The 19,744-nt window shown below is 42.2% G+C and overlaps 1 protein-coding gene across 1 annotated transcript in view; it reads left to right on the top strand.

Annotated features, from left to right (window-relative positions):
- The window catches only part of FYB1 (FYN binding protein 1), a 47,750-nt gene that overhangs the window by 19,401 nt on the left and 8,605 nt on the right, over positions 1 to 19,744 (top strand). Inside the window, exons 4-16 of the mRNA XM_033164489.1 lie at positions 1,160 to 1,197; positions 2,785 to 2,804; positions 3,624 to 3,670; positions 4,417 to 4,528; positions 6,686 to 6,842; positions 7,218 to 7,362; positions 9,989 to 10,011; positions 10,694 to 10,763; positions 12,177 to 12,320; positions 13,095 to 13,123; positions 14,288 to 14,357; positions 15,766 to 15,871; positions 19,193 to 19,355. Of these exons, the coding sequence (XP_033020380.1) occupies positions 1,160 to 1,197; positions 2,785 to 2,804; positions 3,624 to 3,670; positions 4,417 to 4,528; positions 6,686 to 6,842; positions 7,218 to 7,362; positions 9,989 to 10,011; positions 10,694 to 10,763; positions 12,177 to 12,320; positions 13,095 to 13,123; positions 14,288 to 14,357; positions 15,766 to 15,871; positions 19,193 to 19,355 (1,124 nt within the window). The remainder of the gene's footprint in view (positions 1 to 1,159; positions 1,198 to 2,784; positions 2,805 to 3,623; positions 3,671 to 4,416; positions 4,529 to 6,685; positions 6,843 to 7,217; positions 7,363 to 9,988; positions 10,012 to 10,693; positions 10,764 to 12,176; positions 12,321 to 13,094; positions 13,124 to 14,287; positions 14,358 to 15,765; positions 15,872 to 19,192; positions 19,356 to 19,744) is intronic.

The raw sequence follows: 19,744 nt of genomic DNA, 5'->3' as shown, positions 1-19,744 counted from the left end.
TAGAAAGTACTGGTTTAAAGTGCAGAGATCTTTCCTATGCTAATTAATTCAAGAAGGTTCTGGAAGCTTCTCTGTGTGATACAAGCTGGTTGAAGCTAGAAGTTTCTAGCTAATAAGCAAGCTTCTATTCTGCCTAGAAACAAACAGAAAGTTCCTGATGTTTCAATTATTCCTTCAGAGAAGCTGAACAGCTGGTTCAAACTGGTTCTGTTATTTCTTTCATTCAAGGTCATGCTGACTATAATAATAGCAACAAACAACAGACAGGAATCTTAATTGCCTCTTTTGATACATTTGTACGTGTTATGGATTATATCCCCTCTGGTTGTGTGTGTGTATGTGTATATATATATATATATATACACACACGATTGAATACTGTCACGGTTGTGTTATTTGTATACATCCTGACTATAATAATAGGCCAGAAGGAGCCTGGGTTTCACTTTCTGTTCTTCCTTCTGGTGTGGTGGTCAGTAGGCTACAGTGGTACCTCGGTTCTCAAACTTAATCTCTTCCGGGAACAGGTTCAATTCCCCAAGCTGTTTGAAAACCAAGGCACGGCTTCCAATTGGCTGCAGGAGTTTCCTGCACCCAAGCGGACGCTGTGTTGGATGTCCGGCTTCCGAAAAATGTTCGCAAACCAGAACACATTACTTCTGGGTTTGCGGCGTTCGGGAGCCGATTTGTTCGGGAGCCAAGCTGTTCGAGTACCAAGATACCACTGTACTGTACATACCGTAGTATGCTTAAGTGCTAAGGTTTCAGTCTTATTGTAAGTTTAAGTTAAGTGCCGCAGCTGGATTTCTTCTGGACTGTAACAACCCTGAAGATGTTGGATTTGTGAATGTAAAGCTCATGCTTCTGAGTTATTATTGGGAATCCTGCATTGTGTTTTATGTTTTTAGTCTGCTAACTATACCTTGGGGGTCTGCTCTGGATCAATATGGAGCAGAATTCATGACATGGAGGAATGGGAAAACCTAATTTCATTAGAAGGTGCACTTGTCCCAGCTTCTGCCAACAGAACCAGTTGAATCCGGTCCATAGGCTTCATAAAACTTCTCTGATGGGTTGGCTTTCAGTCAAAAGAGTGTTACGGGAATTGCAGCTGTATCTTTTTTTCTCTTTGAACCTGTTCACCTTTTTCTTTTCATAGGGACAATGAAGAAAGCTATGATGATGTTGAGTTTGGAGGTAAGAGGCTAATCCATTTTTGTTAAGACGGGCATTAGAAAACTTGTAAGTTGGAACTGCGAGAAAGCGTTAAGATGTGGAGTGCTCCTGTTCAGGTGCCAGCCACCCCCTTCCCCACTATACTCTATTCCTCTTCCACTGTTTTCTTCCACTGTTTTCTATTACTGCCTCTCCCTTACAGGCAGCCCATTCAGCAATTTCATGCCCTCCATCCATGCTCAGTCCTTATCAGACTGGTGGGTTTGTTTTTTGGAGAGGCTTTTCCCCTAGTACTTCTGAGAACCTAGGGGGTTTCTTCAGATCTGCCAATGCCTCCTGTTTGTGCGTGGATGGTGCCACTTTGGGCATATAAGGATAACTTATCTCCCCCACCTGTCAACCCCCTGGTGATGTCAGGTGACCCAGTTTTGCCTGCATGACATGAAATTAAACTATGTGAACAAAGTCACAGCCCACAAAGTGCCAACAAACAGCTGGTTGTTGGGGCTGGCAAATTCCAGTACACAGACATTGGCACAGGGCTTTGCTGGCACCACTGATTAGCTAATTAGTGCAGTGAAGGCAGGCATAACTGGTCTAAATGACCTTGTGGCCCAAATGCCACAAGGTGGGCCTGATTTTCCCACTGCTGCTATATAGGATGGCGGTGGTGGCTGCTGCTGCAATATGGCCTTATGGATCAGAATGTTCTATAAACCTATATCATTACTCCCTCTTCCCAGGTAACCCTAATAACACTGAATTTCTGTGAGAAGGAGCTAGGGATCTCCCAAAAGAAAATCCTGAATATACATAGACCTTGCCCAACTACAATACTCAGAATTCCTTGCAAGAAGCCATAACTGTCAAAATCTAATAATAATAATACTAATAATAATAGCAGCAGTCACAGTGATATAAATGCATTGATAAAATACAGATAATGAGAAAGTTAAACAAATAGTATTTATACAGATACAGGTGGGTAGCCGTGTTGGTCTGCCATAGTCAAAACAAAATCAAAAAGTCTTTCCAGTAGCACCTTAGAGACCAACTGAGTTTGTTCTTGGTATGAGCTTTCGTGTGCATGCACACTTCTTTATTTATACAGAGTATAATTTATAATGGTATAGCATAATATGCAGTATATATAAACCTTATGCCATGTATTTATAGCATGTAATACATAACATGATATATAGTTTGTTTTCAGTATTTAGTCAGAAACGGGGGAATTAAAATCAAGTTGTGGTGCTTGAGGTGCAAACTATAGCAGATAAGCAGCTGGCACGAAGTATATTCTTCTGCTACAATTTAATTTCAGTTTTGATCAAATATAGATTATGCCATATATTTAGCTTTATGTGGAAAGATACTGAGCACTATAAATATATGGCATAATCTGTATTTGAGTTAGACAAAAATTCTCGCCAGTAGAAATATCCAACTTTGTCCTAGGCAACGCCGTCTTTTGCCCAACACTTTTTGTTTAGAGGGCAATCCATAGACTTTCTACCCTTTTATTATATACGGATATTATTATATTATATACAAAATCTTCCCTGCAACAGAAAATTAACAATCAATGTTTGCCTTTTGATTCTTCAGGAAATGGGGATGCAGATGAGGTCAGTATCACCATTCACAACATACATAAATGCAGCACAACTCTCTTTCATGAATGCAGAGGGGTGCCATGGGAGGATATCTGCATTGGGTTTTAACATTTTAATGTTTTGCATTATTTAATTATTATTTTGATATGGATGTTTCACGCCCTGGGACCTTAAGGGCGAAGGTGGGTTATAAATCAAAGAAGTGATCATTAATAGTAATAAGCAGTGGGGACATTAATTTGTCACTGGATCAACACATCTTAATTTGGGTACGCAACTTGTGACCCATAAACCAAGCAAGGGCTGCAGAACATGTGTTGTGGTCTTCCACAGGGTTGAGGAACCTGTGGTTCTCCAGATGTTACTGGACAGCAACTCCCATCAGCCACAGCCAGCATTGCCAGTGGCCGGAGATGATGGGACTTGTAGTCCAGCAGCATTTGGAGGGCCATAGGTTTCTCCTACCCCCTACCCCAGTCTACAAAGTGCTTGACGGACTTGCTCTGTTTGTAGTCTCTGGAAAGGCTTAGCTGAAAGGAGAGTGTAAAGGACTGCAATGAATGGCTCATGGTGAGTGAGAAGTTGTGGCAGTAGATGCAACTCAGTGACATTCATGTGTTCGTTATACCCAGAACAAACACCAGGAAATGGCTACAGTCTGGGCAATATTTGATATTTTTAAATAGCTGAATGGTCAAGCTCTAAGGAAGACCTTATTTCATACAACAAATTGGTTTTGAAATAATGAAATGACACATACAATTTCCCCTTTCTCATTCATTAATATAATTTTCCCTTTCTCATTCATTTCTTTCACTTTTTTCTTTATAGAGTTTCAACAGTGAAGGGGAGACATATGAAGATATAAACGAAATGAGGTAAGAAATATGCAGCTCTGCAGATAATGGCAGTTCTCTGATTATCGGGATCCCACAACTGAAGTGACAGAGAGGCAAAACATAAACAGAGTAAGAGGACCTGAGAGTATATAGCAGACACCATTGCATAACCGTGGACAAAAGATCCAAAACCTGAATCTGCAGCTTTATCATCTACTGGTAAGTCAGATGTTGTCCATCAGATGTTTTGAGTACAGTTCCCATCAGCCAATATGGTCAATCAGGGATGTTGGAAGCTGCTGTCCTGCAACATCTGGGCTAGTTTGAGAAGGTATTGGCTTGGATCCAGACTTCGCTTCCAGCAGCAGAAGAGGGAAGAGTAAAAGTGGCTTTGGCTTTATCTCCCTTGTAGCTTCTAAAACTCTTCTCCTAAGGGTTTGTGGGCACTCTGGAATGGTGTAGGAGGGCACCAGCCAGAAATTGATCTTCCTATGTTCGACAAAAGATTCCTGCATTGCAGGGGGGCTGGTGGACTAGGTGACCCTCATGGTCCCTTCCAACTCTACCATTCTATGATTCCAGCAGGCTCCAAACGTTGGGTCAAAGGCCTTCTGCACATGGAAGGAGCTCTTCCATTTGTGGACAGCTAAGCTTAGATCCAACCAACAGCAACCATTGAGCACATGGCTCCTAATATGGTCATCTTACAAGAGAAGTGAAAGAGGCACAGATGTTTGTCCTCTGTAGTTTGTTGAGTTGAGTATCAATCACTTTTTATTTCACAGACCTGCATCTAGAGATGATGAAAGGAAAAAGGAGAAGGAAGAAAGGAAGAAATCGGAGAAAGAACAAAAAGAGAAAGAGAAAAAAGAGCAGGACATCAGGAAGAAGTTCAAAGTAAGGCTTAAACTAGCAATTTATTTATTTTTTAAAAAAAAACTTTAATGAAAACAAATACATTATCCTTTAGCATTGTTAAAGATACTCTGTTTGTAGAGATGGGGGATAAATTCAGTTCAGTTCACATTTACAGGTGAACCTATTTAATTCGCACTTTCTGAAACAGCAAGCAAACTGAGACAGCCTCCCTTCAAAATTTGCACTAAATCTTGAAATCTTGCCGTGTAATTCTCCAGGAGACTAATGTGTGAAAAATATATACACTACAGTAAAGAGTGCGTATAAATGCATGCACTAGTGAAATTAACATTAAAAAATGCATTCTAGTAGGGGAAAATTGCTTTGCAAAAATGCATGCATTTGGGCAAAATTACATACAAAAAGGTGAGCATTAGGATAAATTTGTACTAAAATGCTGGTGAACTTCCATGGGACATTATTATTATTATTATTATTATTATTATTATTATTTGCAAACTGATATGGAAATGTGGAAAACTGAATTTAATATTAGAAAAAATAAACAGATTTGCCCATCCCTATCCATTTGACCCTTTTGCTATTTTATTTGAGTGCAAACCTTAAAGTCTGAATGGAGGATTTGGAGCTGAGCATTCATGCCAAGATATTTAAAGCATGTAGTTGGAACTAGCAATGCTGAATTGCAACCCACTTCAGTGGGAAACAAGTTGCAACTGGTGCATGTGAAGGCACTCACACAGCCTGATACTTTGCAGTTCTGCTGAGATATAAAGCCCATTGATGTCAACAGTCATCTTAATAGATAAAAGGTAAAGGTAAAGGACCCCTGGATGGTTAAGTCCATTCAAAGGTGACTATGGGGTTGCAGCGATCATCTCGCTTTCAGGCCGAGGGAGCCAGCGTTTGTCCACAGGCAGCTTTCCAGGTTATGTGGCCTGCATGACTAAACCGCTTCTGGTGCAACGGAACACTGTGACGGAAACCAGAGCGCACGGAAAAGCCGTTTACCTTCCCGCCACAGTGGTACCTATTTATCTACTTGCCCTGGCATCCTTTCGAATTGCTAGGTAGGCAGGAGCTGGTACAGAGCAATGGGAGCTCACCCTGTTGTGTGGATTCGAACCACCAACCTTCTGATCGGCAAGTCCAAGAGGTTCAGTGGTTTAGACCACAGCACCACCCGCATTGCCTCATCTTAATAAGCAAATGTGTCTAGGAGCTTGCTTTGACTGCTGTTTATTTTAAGTTCTATGTCTATAACAAGCAAATGTATATTGAAAGCTTAACAATTAGCTACAAACAAATTATCAATGACTGGTTATACCGTTCTCAGAAAATTAATTCAGATGCATATAAGTTCTGTAGCTCCTTATAGAGGTATTACATGGGAAATATTGGCATCACCAATTCAGTTAATAGAAGTCATATTACAAAACCCCTAAGTAGAACTTGCCATGGCATTGATCTGATATGTTCCCTTCTCCATTGCAAGTTGATTTCAGATATCTTTCATACCATTTCTCATTAATGATCAATGAGGAACACTTCCGTTTTCCAGCCAAGGTTGTTTTTGCAGACTTGTGTAACAAGAAGATAATGCCATGCATTAAAAATAATAGACAATTGCCAATCTTTAATTTTAAAGAATCAAATACTGAGTCCTTAGTGTCTTTATAATTCCATTGCATAAAAGTCTGAAACGGTGATGGGGAATAGCAGGTCCAGGGGTTGAATGTGGGTCTCCAGTCCTCTCTACTTAGCATCAAGACTCAATTCTCCTTAGGCTACATCTTGTTTCCCTGACTGACACTTCTTTGTGCCCTCAAGTAGACACGATTGCGATAATGCGTCTTGCTTGCCTGTACACAACTCTGACTTCTGTGCATCTGGAATCAAATCTGGAATTGTGTATAAGAATCAGATTGTGCATCTGGCCATACCCACTATTTGATTCTGGTCCTGCCCACCACGGACACATGGTCAACCAGAAGGTTGGCAGGGAGGGAATGCAACCCCCGGGCTGAAAAAGGTTCCTCACCCGAGGTCCCGACTCCAATTTGTCAGTTGTGGTTTGTCCATGCCTGTTCCCCCCCCCCTTCTCTTGTACAGTATTAATCCTGACCATATGTGTAATGCTGATTTACACTCATTTCTTCTCCTACTTCTGTGTAGCTAGTGGGCCCCATTGAAGTCATTCACCAGGCCCGAGCTTGCACAGACTTCAAAGGAGGGAAGAACGATCTGACGTTGAAGCAAGGAGATAAAATCGAAATCATCCGCATCACTGACAATCCAGAGGGGAAGTGGCTGGGAAGGTCAAGAGGCTCCTGTAGGTATAAATTATGCAAATTTAAGTGAACTTACTTTAATATGTTTAATCAAAGTGATTTATTCTGATCAGAAAATTTGGGTTCACTCACCATTCGGAGTATTTGAAATGTTGCTAGTACACAATTCTTGGCCCTTGAAGACATATCTGTATATTCGTTAAAATACTTAAAACCTGCACAACAAGGAAACAAACAGCAATTTGATTTTAAAAAATTGCACACCATGCAATGAACACCATTCTATATTGCACAGTGGTTTTTAAAGGGTGTTTTCATTTTGTTTTCTAATGCAGCCCTTATGATGCATTGCTACAAAGTTTAAAATAAAACAGCTGCATCTTAGTCATGAAATGTATTGGGCTTTTGCTTTTTAGATGGCTACATTAAAACAACCATGGTGGAAATTGACTATGATTCGTTAAAGCGAAAGCCACGACCTTCTGTTAACATTCAACTGAGGCAGCCAGACAGTGACCAGGAAGTGTATGACGATGTCGGGGAACAGGATAGCGTCAGCAGGTATGTCGAAAGGGATGGCCACACCTGTGTCCAGTTCTAGTGTGGCTTGCAGTGCAATCTAGCCCACCATTCATCAGAACAGGAAGTGATGAGGAAGTGGTTGTTTACCATTAGTAAGGTGAACATTTATTGTAATTTTTTTAAATGAAGTTATTGTTACATTACCTTTAGATTAGTAGTGGTCTGCAGGGCAAGGCAGTACAGGGAAAGAACCCCTGGACAGTTAAGTCCAGTCAACGGCGACTATGGGGTTGCACGCTGGCGTTTGTCCACAGACAGCTTTCCAGGTCATGTGGCCAGCATGACTAAACTGCTTCTGGCACAACGGAACACCTTGACAGAAGTCAGAACGCACGGAAACGCCGTTTACCTTCCCACCACAGGGGTACCTATTTATCTACTTGCACTTGATGTGCTTTCGAACTGCTAGGTTGGCAGGAGCAGGGACCGAGCAACGGGAGCTCACTCCATCGTGGGGATTTGAACCGCCGACCTTTCGATGGGCAAGCCCAAGAGGCTCAGTGGTTTAGACCACAGCGCCGCTTGTGTCCCCTAGGGCAAGGTAGTAGCACTTACCTGACCTCTCAACAGCAGTGTCAGTTCCAAGGGCAGTGTGGGGCAAATGTGTGAGCGCCAGATCAACGCTGCTGCTGTGTTTGCACCTTGTGGCTTCTCCCTCCTGGTCAGTGACAGGAGGTCAAGTGAGTGCCAACGCCCCACCAATCACTACTGCATTAGATTGTTTACGCCACCATCTCCAAAAAGCTCTGGAGGGTTACATTATCCCCCTACTTTTTATCCTCACAGTAACCCTGCAAGGTAGGTTAGTCTGAGAGAGAGATTGACCAAGGTGAACCAATATGCCTTTTTGCTGAGTGTTGTGATTTGAACTCGGGTATTGCTGGTAGGAAGTCCCAACAATCTATCCTCATCACAGTGGCTTTTCTTGATTGCTCATCTGTCCAAGGCAACATATAAGAAACTGTAGACATAACAAAAAATGAAGAAGTATAAAGCGTATAGAAAGAAAGCAAGTCTAAACATTAAAAATAATGTCAGGCAGGCATGGGGAAAGAAAGCAATAGCACTACCCACAAAAGTTTCAGATGAAGTGTCTGTCTAATGGCTTTTACCATTTTATTTTATTTTATTTTATTTTAATTTATTTTTAATATTAAAATAAGTCTTTATTAAATTTGTGTTTCTTTAAAAAAAGGATTTCAAACATAAAACAAAACGAAACATTAAATCTTTCAACGCACAAATAATAAACATAAATTTACAATAATCTCTTTCAAATTATACATCAACTTTAAAATATGACTTCATATTGCTTCTACAACGGTTTTCTTAGTATAATACTCATTTCATTACTCTAACTGATAATTTAGTTACTCTCATTCTTACAAACGAACAAAAAACAGCAACAATATATATATATATAAGTTAAATCTCCCACGTGCGTAACTTAATCTAAGCAAATCATTAGTTCCGTTTTCAAACCTTCTTTTTTTAAATATTCTTCCACATATTTCCATTCCGCTTTTGTTTTCTGTTTTTGTATATCTCTTATTGCTGCTGTCATCCTTGCTAAATTCATATATTCTATTAGCTTAATTTGCCATTCTTGGACTGTTGGTATTTTTTCTCCTTTCCAGGTTTTAGCTATAAGTATCCTAGCTGTGGCACATGCGTACAGAAGGATGTTTTTTCTGTCTTCAGGAATATTCTCAGGGGTCATACTTAATAGAAATATTTCAGGTTTTTTCCCAAATGTAATTTTCAACATTTTTTTCAAATTTTCATATATACTATTCCAAAATTCATAAATGGCTTTTACCATTTTAATAGCACATCTGAAACCCCATATTGCAGGGTCCCAGTGAACTTCCTCAGGGGAGGTATTCCCAACACTGGTGCCACCACCAAGAAAGCCATATCACAGATGCCATTAAGTCTTACCTCTCAGAAAGAAGGCCCTTGAAGCAAGCCCTCCACAAACTATTCCAAAGACTAGGAAGGTTAGGAGGTTATATCAGTGAAGCAGTCTTAAGTCACTGTCACTTATTCCTAATCCATTCCATAGTGGCAGTGTGAAGGTGCACAGGACAAACATAAAGCAATAGATATGAGCTTCATTGGGGTGCCTGGCTGGCCGCAACTTGAGACAGAATTCTAGGCTATAAAGACCAGGGGTGTCCTCAATATATTTCTGGACTACAACTCCATCAGCCCCAGTCTGCATAGCTAACTGGAAAGGATGGTGTGAGTCCCAGCAAGAGCTGGAGGACACCCCTGACAACAGGCCTGATCCAGCAAAGCAATTGATACCTTATTTATCTATTCACGAGTTACCAGTTTGAATCACATTTGCCATTTCCTAGGCAATTACCTGGCTTTATGTGGGTTCTAGAATATTGCAGACATTTGGGTGGGTGGGTGGGTGGGGAAACATGGACTTTTCAGTGCATTCCTATATATGTGTGTGTGTTCTTTGGATGTAAGTCCCACCATGTTCAATGGGGCTTACTCCCAAGCAAGTATGTTAAAAACTGCATTATTTATTGCACTGTTTTCTCCTTTGACTTCAACCATTTCCCCTCCTTTTGTTTTCTCGTGGCCAAAGTGGAAGTCAAAGTACTGCAGGAGGTAAGTTCTGCTGTTCCTATCTATCCAAATTTTGGGGTTTGTGGGACATGGGACCCATCTTTTAACTACTTCCAAAGGTATCAATTGAGGTATGACCAGGGTTTGTGATATCTACCAGCAATCAGCAGAGAAGCTATATATATAGTCAAAGAAAAATAACAGTCCCCAAGCCTTCATACTTCCTCCTTCAATATTCATTTCTAAACCAATCCTGTAAGGTCAATGCCACTTTCAAGATTAGCAAATCAAAGCTACAACTTTCTTAGTATCTTCCCTTCCATCCCTGCTCCCCCATCAGCACCAAGATGATCCAGAAAGGCTTGTCCTCCTGCTAAAGCAAGAATGGGAAAGCCATGCTCTCCAGAGGTTGTTGGACTCCAAATCCCATTCTCACCAGCCAGCATGGCCAATTCTCAGGGATGAAGGAAGCTGTAAATGAAATAGTGCAAACACTATCTCCTGGTTTTTTCAATAGAAGCAGTACATACCGTTGAGGCTTGTTCTTGTTGTTCTTATTATTGATAATTTCAGTATTAATGTTTTGTTTTACTTTATGTGCATTTTGGAGGTAAGTAGCCTAGAGACAGTTTGCATTAGGCGAAATAAACTGAAACAATAATAATCAAAGTAGTAGTGATAATAATACTGCCCTGCTTTTGCCTTAAAAAATTTTTTTTAACAGGATTCCCTCCTCCTCCTCCCTCTGATGACGTTTATGATGGGATCGAGGGCGATGATGATACACAAACAAGGTACACATTAAAAGCCAACAAAATAATGAAAAGCAGATGGAGAATTCTTGTTTAGTTCGTGTTTAAAAGATTATCTCATGATAAAAATATTAGTCCTTGATTAATGCATGATAAAATGGTATCAGCTGGGTAGGGAGTGTGTCTTAGAAGGGTGTGGAGATAATGTTTTTACCACGGAATTAATTGCTCTGGGTGTTGTTTTAATGAGTCTTTACTGTTTTCATCTCCTTCACATGGATTGTATTAAGGCATAGCCTTTTTCAACTTCTTTAAGTCTCAAGCAGAAGCCAGTAAAGCCAGAATCTGAAGCATGGACAGATGTTTGTGTGGCACATCTGACTCTTTAGACCCTAGTTATCCATTCTTTATATATTCACCCTCCATAGAAATCCACACTGATGCTGGTGAATTGCTCTGCTCCTGGGATCACAGATTAGACCCACAGGGCAGTTCAGGAGGTCCATGTACTAAGAACTTGGTCCAGCTGTGTTTGTATGAGGCTCACACCTCATGCTGTTTCAAAAGTTGGGTGCCTCCCCCTCTCTCTGCCGAGTGGTGGCAAAGAGCCCATGGGGTTCCAGGAACTCACCCAGAGTCTGCGGCCCTTTGGAGAACTGAGACACGGTGGAGACAGTCGTAGCTTTAATAAATATTATTTATTCGCCTATTTACTCCTTCAGTCTGCAAGGAGGTATTCCAGATCTTACAGCATGTTTCTTTCAAGAGGGACTTGTACCCCACAGCAGCGCTTGTACCCCACAGCCAACCACCCTTCTTCCTCCCAGCAACCCTTGCTCCCAGACTCCCTTCTCCTGTCACCTCAAGCATACGGTTCCCTTGGTAACCTTTCAAACCCCTGTATTGGTTCACACCTCAAGGCAGGGGGGAAGGAGTTCTCTTGTATTGCAAATGGACCTCTGTTGTTCTTTGATGGCCCTAGCTCAGTCAGGTTGCTCTGCATACCGGTAAGCTAGCTCAGGAATTCCTCTGCAGCTTGTATTCTCCCTCTGTATCCCAAACAGTCAAAATCCTAGCATTTATCAATTTCTAGGATTTAGGAGGTGTAGCATTTAAATTTATAACAATACGGTGGTGGTGCCCTGAGATGTTCTTCTAAAGCAACCTTTGCCAACCTGGTGCTTTCTGGATGTTTTGGACTACACTTCCCATCAGTCCCAGCCAGCACTGGCATACTGGCCAGAACTGATGGGATTTGTAGTCCAAACCAGTCAGAGGGCACCTGATTGGCAAAGGGTGTCCTAAAAATGCAAGTATGAATGGACTTGAAGGCCCTTATTTGGGGGGGGGGCTGTTGTTGTTGCTGCTGATGTGAATCCAATGCCCCAGCCCAAAGTCATTTCAACTACCTTGCGTTTCATTCTGCAATGTGATAACTGCGTGCATACTCCAAAGGTCTGTGCCACATGGTGAAGATAAGAGTGACTCCTGGCCCCGTGGGCTTTTGAAGAATCTGTTGAAGGGAAAAGATTTCCCCAAGAGAAGTGTACGAGAGGCAGCAACTAAAATCAGTGTGACAGAAGATAATGGAGGTTCCTCGTAAGAGACTGCTGTGAAAGAAAGAAAAATAACCGGTTCACTAAAACTAATAGCTAATATACGTGTTGATCCTGCGCTACTAACAGCTTCTCACAGCAGCCTAACCAGCCACATAATCGTACCACATGGCAGATAACCAAAGCTATGAAACCACCACATCCCTTTTCAAAGTTGGGCCATGCTCTGTCCTTGAATACCTCTTAGCTCAAGTCATAGGTACCTGTTTGCAGAAACAGCTTCACAATGAGGCGAGGTATGATGGCCAACTCAGGTGGCTGATTAAGGGTGACATTACGGGTGGCAGAGTTGGAAGTAGGCAGATCTGTTGGCTTTGTGTGTCTCCTATTTATTTCATAGAAGAACTTCCTGGGTAGAGCATGGCGCATGATCAATGGAAAGTGGGGATTTCTCTGGATTCTGCCTCAGGCACCTAAATGTCTTTGGTTAAAGCTATATCTGAAAAGCTAGGTCATGGCCCAACTCCCCCCCCCCCATTGTTAGCAATTTTGTTCATGTGATCCAGTCTTACCCATGGCAAACAGTTTATAGTTTCTCATATTTAAGGGACAGCAAATTAGTTGCAGTTGAATATGTGAAGGAAAGCACACCCACCCACCCCTTTGTTTTTGTTTTCCAAGATAAAGTGGCTTCAACTATTCATCCTTTTGTCATGATGTACACAGGCATATCCCATAATCATTTATATCCTGGGATAGGAACTGATCGTATGATTGCAATGCTTAATGAAAGTTATTATTTGTTTGTTTCTAGCAGGACTTTGTCGGCAAAGCAAATGGGGAAGGGTAAGTAATAAGATCAAAAACATGAAGCAATTATTAAGCTGTGATTGAATTCCTATAATCCTCAAACAGAAGCTTTATTCTACACATAGGCCGGTTTCACACACATTGTGGTAAGCCAGAGCATAGGACAAATTTGCAGATTATGATTAGGATTATTAACCATGATCCTATGTTTGGAGACAAAACAAGTCAAACCTTGGCTTAGCTGCTAAGGATGCAGGAAATATTTGATCCAGTTTGCATTTGAAAACAAACCTACCCAAAGCATACTTTCCAAAACAATGTGTAAACTGAACCATGGCCATCCTTTGAAATTTGCATTCTTCTGAGCTTTGCAATGCAGTTATGCACCCAAGTAATGAAAAATGCAAATTCCAAGGTAAAGTAAACTGCCAACCTAGCAGTTCGAAAGCATGTCAAAGTGCAAGTAGATAAATAGGTACCGCTCTGGCGGGAAAGTAAACAGCGTTTCCATGCGCTGCTCATGACCCGGAAGCTGTACGCCGGCTCCCTCAGCCAGTAAAGCGAGATGAGCGCCGCAACCCCAGAGTCGTCCACAATTGGACCTAATGGTCAGGGGTCCCTTTACCTTTACCTAATGAAAAATGCAAATTCCGAGGTAAAGTATGAATAAAAATGCATATATTGAGGGAGATAACATACACAAATGCATTATATTAGGCAACATTATATTATTAATCAATGTTGTTGTTAATGTTAACACCCTTCACCCTAAAGTCCCAGGGTGGATTACAACAATTTAAAACACTGCTTGAAAGAGTTTAAAAACTTAGAATAGAAAATACACTCACAAAAATAGGGCAGCCTTAAAAATATTCATCACAGGTTTCAAACGACAGGGTAAAGAGGTGAGTCTTTAACATTTGCCAAAAACTGTACAATGAATGCACCTCTGTGGTGAGAAGGACTTCCACAATTCAGGGGCTGCTGCAGAAAATGCTTTGTGAGCCATCCATCTGAGGGTGGCAGACAAACCAAGAGGCTGCCCTATGAGAGGGCAGTTCCTGAGAGGCTTTGTAGGGAAGGAGGTTTTATTTATTTGGTGTTTTATATATTTGGGGCCTGAGTTGCAATGGTTATATATTATTTTTCATTTTTTTAAAAAAACAACAACAACAACAACCCACCACTTTCTGATTTTAGATTCTGGAGACAGTGATGTCTATGATGATGTAGAGCTAACTGACTTCCCTCCCCCACCAAAAGAACTTAGGTGAGTGAACATATAAAGCAAAGGATGTGTGCAGTGGCCTACTGAGGGATGCGGAAGTGCTGATCCGTTTGCTGTTACTCAAGGGCCTCACAACACGTGTTATAAGTGACATGATTCACAGCTATAGTGCAGGTTTCTAGAACTTTAAATACCAGACGCAGCTTAGGGTGAAGAGGGAAGATTACAGTGGTACCTCTGGTTACATACTTAATTCGTTCCGGAGGTCCGTTCTTAACCTGAAACTGTTCTTAACTTGAAGCACCACTTTAGCTAATGGGACCTCCCGCTGCCACTGCGCCGCCAGAGCACGATTTCTGTTCTTATCCTGAAGCAAAGTTCTTAACCTGAAGCGTTATTTCTGGGTTAGCGGAGTATGTAACCTGAAGCGTATGTAACCTGAGGTTACCACTGTAAAAGTTCTCTTTGCAACTGTGCAAACCCAGACGTTCAGAAAGTTTGTATGAGTTTTAATTTGCTTTAGTTTATCCTATTGTGGCTTTACCTTTTTTGTACTCTTTAAATTGTGGTTGTGGATTTTTAGTGATGATTTTTATTGTCTTGTGTTTTTTTTTTTTGGAAAGCACTTTGAGGGTCCCTTCCCTCCCCCCCCAATCAAGCACTATGTAAATTTTATGAAATAAACAAACAAACTGTGATCTTGGTAAAACATGCCCTCCGCCACTTCACTGTGATTTATCATTAGAAAATCGCCTTCTGTTCGGGTCAGTGAAAGTTCCTGGCCCATAATACTAATTGCCTTGAAGGGGAGGGAAATTTTAAATATCTGTTCCATGCATACTGCATTCTTGATGAAATCCTCCATCACATTTGGTGTTTTATTATTGTTATTTTTTTTTTAAAAAAAAACCTAACCATGTTATTAACAAAAGGTTAATCAATTATTTAATTAATTACCAGTAGCTTGTCCTTTGGCTAGGCTTTAATTGACATCCTGTAAAATAAAAACAGCGGACGCTGGTGGCGTTGTGAGTTAAACCACAGAGCCTAGGGCTTGCTGATCAGAAGGTCAGCGGTTCGAATCCTCACGACGGGGTGAGCTCCCGCTGCTCGGTCCCAGCTCCTGCCCACCTAGCAGTTCGAAAGCACGTCAAAGTGCAAGTAGATAAATAGGTACCGCTCCAGCAGGAAGGTAAATGGCATTTCTGTGCGCTGCTCTGGTTCGCCAGAAGCGGCTTTGTCATGCTGGCCACATGGCCCGGAAGCTGTACGCCGGCTCCCTCGGCTATTAATGTGAGATGAGCGCCGCAACCCCAGAGTCGGATACAACTGGACCTAATGTTCAGGGGTCCCTTTACCTTTACCTTTAAAATAAAAACATACCTAATCTTTATATTGACGATCTTGATTTTTTCCCCTTCTTCTTTTGTTTTGCAACCTGATACTTCAGCATAGCGAAGTCCCTGAGCTTTGTGAGAGCCAAATCAGATGACCGTGATTCACAGAAACTCAAGAAGATGGAGAAAGAAGAGAAAGAGTTCCGAAAGAAGTTTAAAGTAAGACCTTGCTTTCTTAAAATTGTTTCTTAAGGCAGCGGAGCTAACAGCATAAACCAGAGCGATAAAACTATGCAAAACACTAAAACAGCATAAAACACCAATCAAAATGAGAAACATGTCCAATTTTGTGAAATTGCCACAGCCACAAATCACATTACAAGCCTTAATGAGGTTTACATAATAATAATAATAATAATAATAATAATAATAATAATAATAATAATCATCATCATCATCATCCAGGTTTTAGCTCACCTGCCTAAAATTAATTTGGCAGCTGCCTGTCTTGATAGACAATGGAGTTGGGGGTGAAGGCAAACAGCCGCATTAGCAGCACTGAAGTGACCTCCCCACAACAACCAAACCAAGGCCTCATCTGGATATAGCATTTATCCTGACTTGCTCGCTCAAAGCTTACACAGAGGTTAGATTACACCCAGTCCTTATTCAGCATTAATTCTGATTTATTTGTGGGGAGGTTATAAGACAATGAGCATTGGTTATGCCTTCGTCCTGATCAGCAGTGTAGCTTGCCGCTCGGGTGCCTGGGGGTGGTGAGTTCGCCCTACTTTACCTTCCATTTCCTTCAGAAGTTTGCAGAGTGTCCCGTAAGAGGGTGTTATCTGTGGCAGCCCTTAAGCTGTGGAATTCCCTCCCCTCAGAGGTACATTTGGCACCGTCACTATTCAGCCTGATCAGGGCCGTCTTATCAATAGGGGCTACTGGCGCGGTGCGCCAGGGCGCCGGCCCCCCCAGGGGCGCCCCCGCGAGCCCGTCGGTATACCGTGCACCCCCTCCCCAACCCGCACCCGCCCCCACGGGCAGACGGGCGCTGGCACGCAGCCGCTGCCACCCATGCCACTCCTGGGCGGGCTGTGAGCCTGCCGCCCTCGCCTCCCATCCCACGTGGGGAGCCCCAGCTGGAGCGCTGGAAGGGCGTGCCGAGCCCCGCGCTGCTCCAGCGCCACACCTCTCATCCCCCGCTTGCCCACCCCCCCTCCCGAGGGGCGGCCAGCGCAGGAAGGAGGTGGCCCCAGAGGTGGAGAGGCGGCATGTCAGGGGCGCCGGAGGGATCGCAGCGCCACAGCGCCCGATCTGCCTAAGACGGCCCTGAGCCTGGTCATATGCTAAAGACAAGTCTCTTTGCCCTCGACCTTTGACACTTGAGCCATCTGCTTACAGGACCAACCTATTCCTGTGACTGTGATTTGTTTTAACTGTTTTAAATTCTGGATTTTGTAACCCGCTTTGGGACCTGCTGGTGTAATAAATCCGAAAAAAACAAAAACAACGCCAAATGAGGCTTTCTGAATTTAAAAAAGGTTGAGCTTCTGCCATCAGGTTACGGCCATAAATATTCAGTGTGCACCCCATCAAAGTCAGTGTGTTTTACTTCCTTGTGGACTAGATTTTTAATTTAAAATGTCACACAATAACAAGAAAGCTTTTATGAAAATCTGTTTGGGAGAATGAGCATTTATCTTCACTTCCCCTGGGGGGAAATGTGTGAAAGTGGTGCACTTCCCCATTCTAAATACTATCAATGAAGCTCATTGTGACCACGAGGGGAAGTTATTGGTTGTCTCAGGAGAGCATTTGAGGACTAGATCCAGAGGAAGTGCAAACCGTATTGTTAAGATGGTTGCATGTCATTCACGTAGCACCTTCCTGTGAACAAAACCAGGCACAGTATCTGTAACTATAGGCCTTGCATGCCTGTAGGCCGTACCTTTTCACTGCATGATGACTTGTGGACCTAAAATGGGCATACCTGTATAAAACCCAATGCATGTGGGACTGTGTTGTGTGGTCAATTGAAGACCCTCACTGGATCTAGCCTCCTCTTTCCACAGTAGCTAACTAGGTGCCTGTTAGGGAATTCCATAAGCTAGGTGAGTGGGCAATAAGCATCTCCCACTGTGACTCCCCAGGAACTGATATTCCAGAGACAAAACACCTCTGGCATACCCTCCAGCATTTCTCTGATGAAAATAGGGACGTCCCATTCCACAATAATAATGTTACTATTTATACCCCACACATCTTACTGGGTTGCCCCAGCCACTCTGGGCAGCTTAGTAGTAGTAGTAGTAGTAGTAGTAGTAGTAGTAGTAGTAATTTTATTATTTATACCCCGCCCATCTGGCTGGGTTTGCCCAGCCACTCTGGGCAGCTCCCAACAGAACACTAAAAACAGAATAAAACTTCAAACATTAAGAACTTCCCTAAACAGGGCTGCCTTCAGATGTCTTCTAAAAGTCAGCTTCCAACATATATAAAAACACAATAAAGCATTAAACATTAAAGAAAACTTCCCTGAACAGGATTGCCTTCAGACGGCTCGGGGGGTTGGATATCTCCATACCCTCCAATATTTCTCCAGTGAAAATAGGAACATCCTAAGGAAAAGTGGGACATTCCAGTATCAAATCAGAAACCGGGACAGTTTCTCTAAATCAGGGACGTCCCTGGAAAATGGGGACACTTGGGGAGTCTGCTCTGGTCCTGGAGGCAGTAGCCTACATAACCATCATGATTCATGGGTGTTGTTGTCAGGTGTCTAATCCCCTTCTAAAACCAGCTAAGTAGGTGGTCATCCCTACCTGTTTTGGCAGTGAGTTTCCATAGCTTAACTATGCGCTGTGTGAAGAAGTTATTTCCTTTTGCCTGTCCTGAATCTCTTCACCATTCAGCTTCGTTGGATGGCCCTGAGTTCTATTACGATGAGACAAAGGGGGGAAACTTATCTCCGTCCACTTTCTTGGCACCATGCATAACTTTCCACCCCTTTGCCATTTTTCTAAGCTAAAAAGTCCTAAACCTCGAGGTGTTGCTCCATCTCCATGTTCATTTCAGTTGCCCTTTTCTGTACTTTCTCCCCAGCTGTTCCATGTGCTGTTTGACATGTGGCAGATTTTTGTGACTGTTAAACACATGCACTTTTAAGAACATTATGAACCAAAGATGGGACAGGCCTTCTGGGTGAGTAGAAAGGGAAGTCACATTCTGTCACTCCCTGCAAGGCATATGGGCATTAACAACCATGGATTTGTATAATCCTCTTTTAAAACCACCCAGGTTGTATACATTTTGTATTCTTACCCAGTTCTGTCCTTTGAGCATCAGATTTCTATAGACTCCATGCCAGTCCACCGGGTTTTGTTCTGGCTCACCTACACCAACAATGATTATGGGCCCAGTATCCTTGAGATTTAAAAGATAGCTTGAGCATGTCTTGTTTGTAAGAAGAAAGTGTGGTTTTAACTTTGCGCATAATGCTTTTTTGTGTGCAATCAACCTTTCTTTTGGTTTTCACAGTATGAAGGTGATATCCGAGTTCTGTATACTACAACCATATCCCGAGCACCATCTGCTAAGAAGAGAGGCTCAAAAGACTTACAAGTGAAGCCAGGAGATTCGGTTGAGGTTATAAAGAATGTGGATGATACTAAAGTCCTGTGTAGGAATGAAGAGGGGAAATGTAAGTACCAAAACATAAGGACAACCTGCTTTATGGTACACAGATAGGAAGGTGTAGAGGCTCTTTATGTGTCCCAGAACACTGGGATCTAGATAAGCATTACAAGCGATTGCCCCAAATCATGTTCAGATTAGTCATAGAACTCACTCTGAGCAACTGCTAACAGAACCCTAATTTCCCCTATTATTTTTTAGTATATCCTTGCAAAAATCCATATTCTGCATATTGTCTTCTATCCAGTGCATGCCTTCGAAAGCAGGTTCAAGTAATTCACTGTAGAATTAAATAAAACACTAGCTTCTGAAATTAAAGCCACTGTTCAATGCACTTTAGTGCTTTTGATTTTACTCAGTGAAACTATGATGCCTACGTGACCTGCTAATAGTTTC

This window comes from Lacerta agilis, chromosome 11, assembly GCF_009819535.1.
Source record: "Lacerta agilis isolate rLacAgi1 chromosome 11, rLacAgi1.pri, whole genome shotgun sequence".
Classification (NCBI taxonomy): domain Eukaryota; kingdom Metazoa; phylum Chordata; class Lepidosauria; order Squamata; family Lacertidae; genus Lacerta; species Lacerta agilis.
This window is presented reverse-complemented; position numbering and strand designations above follow the sequence as displayed.